The sequence below is a fragment of the Dipteris shenzhenensis genome, chromosome 22 (genome assembly GCF_047967505.1).
Source record: "Dipteris shenzhenensis isolate YYH24624 ecotype China chromosome 22, Dip_SZ_1.0, whole genome shotgun sequence".
NCBI classification, from domain to species: Eukaryota; Viridiplantae; Streptophyta; class Polypodiopsida; order Gleicheniales; family Dipteridaceae; genus Dipteris; species Dipteris shenzhenensis.
This window is the reverse complement of record NC_141617.1, coordinates 37,261,648-37,266,409: the sequence shown is the minus strand read 5'-3', so window position 1 is coordinate 37,266,409 and position 4,762 is coordinate 37,261,648. Positions and strand designations below refer to the sequence as shown.

The 4,762-nt window shown below is 43.2% G+C and overlaps 1 protein-coding gene across 1 annotated transcript; it reads left to right on the top strand.

Moving 5' to 3' along the window:
* The first annotated feature begins 2,115 nt into the window (after nt 1-2,115).
* Nucleotides 2,116-2,924, top strand: LOC147888067 (uncharacterized). Its single transcript, XM_087393947.1, has 3 exons — nt 2,116-2,315; nt 2,456-2,557; nt 2,714-2,924. The coding sequence occupies exons 1-3, from the start codon at nt 2,211-2,213 to the stop codon at nt 2,765-2,767; spliced, it is 261 nt and encodes an 86-aa protein (XP_087250073.1). The 5' UTR covers nt 2,116-2,210; the 3' UTR covers nt 2,768-2,924.
* The last annotated feature ends 1,838 nt before the right edge of the window (nt 2,925-4,762 follow it).

Sequence of the window (4,762 nt, the reverse complement as noted above, 5' to 3'; positions counted from 1 at the left end):
GCCTGATGTTGCTGCCTCGAATGCTCCCACCAATCATGACACCACAACTCATGTTCTTTGCTCCGATGGCAATGATCAAATGCATGCATCTGCAAAATCTCTTCTTGCTGCTGCTCTACAAGGAGTCTTCTTTCTACTCGTTGTTTCTCCCTTTGCAGATGTTGCAAAAGTGTCTTCTGTTGTCGTTTGGATACCGTGCTGGCCAGCACTTTACTCGACCCATACTCTATTCCTTGTGCCTTGATCCAGCTTTTCAGCTTTCCTGTCTCACAGCCTCTGTCTGCTTCTCTTGCAAGCCATGGCGAGCTGCAAATTGCCATTGATTCCATGGCCACGATCAGTCCAGAATAGACCCAGAGAACCTAGCTGGTGAGGCAAGCAAAGAATAGAATACAACTTACCCGAAAGAAGACAAACCAAAGTCCACGCAAGGTCACGTCGAGGTGCGTGCGGGTTGCTAGGCATTTGCAGGGCAGGGGCAGGTTGCAAGTACTTAATCTTTCACGATTTGATGGGAGGGAGGTGTGAAATTTCAAAATTCATGGGAGTAGCAAAATTTTCAGCCACCGGTTTTCCTCCCTCCGGTGATACACGTTTGTAGAATTGGATATCCCAAACAAGTGCAATGTGGCCTAAAATGCTTCAAAACACAAATAGGCCAAAGGGCACGCTACCAGGTTTGATGCTATGTATGATGAAATGCAATGACCCTTGGCATGCATATGAGCCATATAGCAAGCAAGTGCATGGAAAAAGAAACAATTCAAATAAATAGTGTTGGATTTATTAAAAGATCTTTGCACATGCACAAATTGTACTTTTTTAATTTCTTCCATTTTAGGGTGAATCTAGATACCAATACCAACAACTATCAATGTTTTAAGACCACCATGCAGTAGTCCCACTAGTTTGGATTCCATTTTCAATCCGTTTTGATTTTTAACAAATTAAAAAAAAGTTATGGAGCGTGCCCTCAAATGGGTATGCATCACTTTAGGACAACATGGCCTGTTAATCCATGCCTAATGTTCTCATTTAGGTGTGTCTTTGGGTTGAGGAGAAGCTCACGTAGTGTACTTTTGAATGATTACTTGGTTGCATGTATGTATAGAACAAAATTTTGATGTTTTTGAATAAATCGTTATATCCTATAGTCTTCAGGATGCATGCTTCACATGCAACATAGGACTTGTAATGCTTTAACAGTCTCGTTCCAAATCTTTATTCCATAATTTTTTGCTCTCATGTTCAAGTTTGGAATGTGTAGTACTACAACTTGAAGACAAAGTTTGCCGATTTCCATTGAGCAATGCATAAGTTATGGGTCATGCAAGATACCTATATATAGAAAAGTCCGTGAACCTCAGCAAAAATGGCTACACTCAAGCAAACAATGACCCCATAGGGAATTTGAGGCACTACCATGCATGTGGTCGCATGTACTCCAATTGCTTAACCCTCTACAATGAAGCGTGTTGACTTGGTTGGTTTTCCCCCTAATACACTCCACGATTCTAGGCTGTGCATGATAACACTCTTAGGGCAGTTACACATTGGTGCTTGCCCACGATTTTGCAGGATTTTAATTTGCCCCATCCTCAACGTGCTTCAAAATGGTTGGATGTCTGAAATGGAGGGCGCCCATGAGCGTGGGCAGCCAAGACTCCCTTGCCCAAGCCAAGCCCATCACTTACAACCGACCTGCATGCCACTAGAAACCTGTATGCTTGCCTGCAAGCCAATAGGAATTTGCGAGCTTGTCAGAAATGCTTTTTGTTTGTCTCTGTCACAAACCGTCTGCCCGTGTTCTCGCATGGGTGGGCATGAGGCAGTGTGTACTGAGTTACAACTAACCACCCTCCCCATTTGAAGAGACAAAAATGCTTCCGAAAGAGCCATGCATGATGTAAGAGGGTATTATCGGATATCGTATCGTGTATTATCCGATATCCAAGAATTAAAGAGCTTGTGAAGCGACTCGTGTCAAAGGGCTGCATGGGAGGAAGGACGTGTCACCCTTGAACAAGCTCTCTCGTCTTTGCTTGCCACGCACCCTCGCCTTCTTCACTACATAAGCTACACTGCCTTCCCACTCCTCTCGTACATTCAGTTGTAGCAATCCTTGCTCTAGAATTCCACATTTTCTCAGTTTCTCAATTAAAGCTTACCGCCCTCGTCTTCCGTCACTTTTCCTTACTCCCATACTTGCCATGGCTGATCAGGCTCAGCACGCCAAGGATGTCACTGCCCAAAAGGCTGAGGAAACTAAAGGTTATGGGCAGCAGAAGGCCGGCGAGGCCCAGAATAATGCCCAGGTTTTGACACTTCTAATCGTCTTATTATTGGCTGGCTCTCGCTCAGATCTCGCTCAGATCGCTCTGTGATCAGCTGCCCCAAGGCTCGCATTGCTGGCAGCGATGTGGTTTGATGTGGGTTGTTGTGTTCCGACGTGCAGGGAATGACCCAGACAGCGAAAGACAAGGCTGCCGGGGCAGCTCACACCACCCAGGAGAAGGCTGCTGAGAGTAAAGAGCAAGCTGGAAACGCCCTTCAACAGGTAATGCTTGCGTTATAGATCGTGGTAGGGTGCGATGTGCTTTCAATCGGTAAATGTTGTCAATGTAATCTAACCGATGAACGTTCTGGACTTTTTTGAATGTGATGTTGCGGCGCAGCATCTGGAATATTTACGTATCTTAGCTGATTGTTTCAGGCTGGAGATGCTGTGACGAATGCGATGCACAAAGTGACGGGCGGAGGAAATTGAATGTGGAAGGCGTCAAATCTTATGCACGAGGAAGTGACAGTTTTGAGGCATGAAAGTTATTGCCGTTAGTCGTGATCAGTTTCTGTTGTGTATGGAGACAGTTCAATTTCTTTGTATGGAGACGGTTCTGCTGTGTATGGAGATGGTTAATTTGATATGGAAGTGAAATGAAATGAAAAATCTTCTTATTGAGCAAGCTCTCTCTCTCTCTTACATATTACTGATTAATTCAGAGCATCCTGTTCATATATGAAGCGAGGGGAATTCCCCATTTAAATGCGAGTCTCTCTCTCTCTCTCTCTCGTATATGTACTGATTATTTGTTAAAATCATCCCGTTCATTCGTGAAACGGTGTAATTAAATGCGGATTCTTGTAAATATACCGATTAGTTCAGACCATCCCCTCCATACGTTATACGGTGACCAATGCATTAATATTATGCGGTTAGTCGACCAATTCTGATCTGTGTATGCCGACGGTTCTGTTTGTTAACGGAGGTGGTTTGTTTCATAGTTTCACAAGGAGATGCTATCAATTTTCATAGTTTCATGAGGAGATGCTATCAATTTCTGGTCTGTGTATGGCCGCGACGGTACTGTTGTGTGTGTATGGCGATCAACTCTGATCTGTGTATGACGACGGCTTTGTTTGTGTACGAAGGCGGGTTGTTTCATAGTTTCATACGGAGATGCTATCAATGACTGTGTATGGCGACGGTCCTGTTGTGTATGTATGGAGATGGTTCTGTTTATGTACGAAGGCGGTTTGTTTCATAGTTTCATATGGAGATGCTATCAATTTCTGCTGGTCTGTGTATGCGGTTTTGTGTACGAAGGCCGTCTACGACGGGATTGAAGGTTGCATCCATTAGGTCTGAAGGTGGGATCTAAGGTTACCTTGAAAATCGGTCTTGAAGTTGGGATCTAAGGTTATGTTTAATTTCAAGGAACAAATTGAGCTCGGCTGTCTACCTACCTACTAACATCTTATTTCTCACGGGTCTAAGCTTTAGATCAAAAAGTCCCCAAACTTTGGCTTGTTTAATAGATCTCACATCATAAATCTCCTCTTCCACGTAGACATTGGATCTTGCAAACTTCACTTGAAGAGTCTTGGTTAGAAAAAAAATCAACTTACAGCTGCATTGAAACTTTGAAGAACATCTAATATATGCGCATAATTTTAGGGGTAAACAATGATGAACTATATTTATGAATCCTCCAATTTATCAAAGATCTTAATAGCCGTGTTAAGGTATGCGTCATTAGAAAATATTACGGTGACTTGGCATCCAGCTTTTAAGCACATGCTTGAAGTTGCTTTTGGAAGCTGCTTAGGTGATTATGCTTTATCTACGTTCTACTTCCTTCTTCACTCATCCAAGGCGAAACCAAAGTCGTAACCTTGCAACACAAAGCCCTCTTATTACAGTCAATTAAACTATAAGCTTGAATGGGTTTTCCTCTCATACTCTCTTGCATGGACTTCCCCCTAATTGTTGCATTTACTTCCCCCCTCACTTTTTGTCACTTACGTGTCTGCCTACTATCTTGTTCAATAATAATTTTTAAGTCATTATTGGGATTCTGCTAAGGTCCAAACTTACTTTTGATGTGTCCTATCGCCTTTGTAGGATTAACTTCCTTCTTTCTTTTGTTTCTTTGTTAGTGGCAATCATCCCCTTCACCTGCACAATTCCTTCAATCCAATAAAGATCAAAGCCGAAGCTTTCATGGCTGTCAAAAAGCCTTATGTAAAGCCAGGGCATCATTTGAGCAATTAGTAATCATTGGAGATCTTTTTTGGGTAGTTTTGTAAATCTCTCTCTCTCTCTCTCTCTCTCTCTCTCTCTCTCTCTCTCTCTCTCACACACACACACACACACACACACGTACACACACAGGCATATGCACACTTATCTCTCTCTCTCTCACGCACGCATGCATGGGCACGCACACATACACCTATCTCCCCCCCCCTCTCTCTCTCTCCC

Coding starts and splice junctions, on each gene's coding strand:
- LOC147888067 (XM_087393947.1), top strand. CDS start 2,211: ATGGCTGATCAGGCTCAGCACGCCAAGGATGTCACTGCCCAAAAGGCT. Junction 2,316..2,455: donor AGGCCCAGAATAATGCCCAG/GTTTTGACACTT, acceptor TCCGACGTGCAG/GGAATGACCCAGACAGCGAA. Junction 2,558..2,713: donor CTGGAAACGCCCTTCAACAG/GTAATGCTTGCG, acceptor TGATTGTTTCAG/GCTGGAGATGCTGTGACGAA.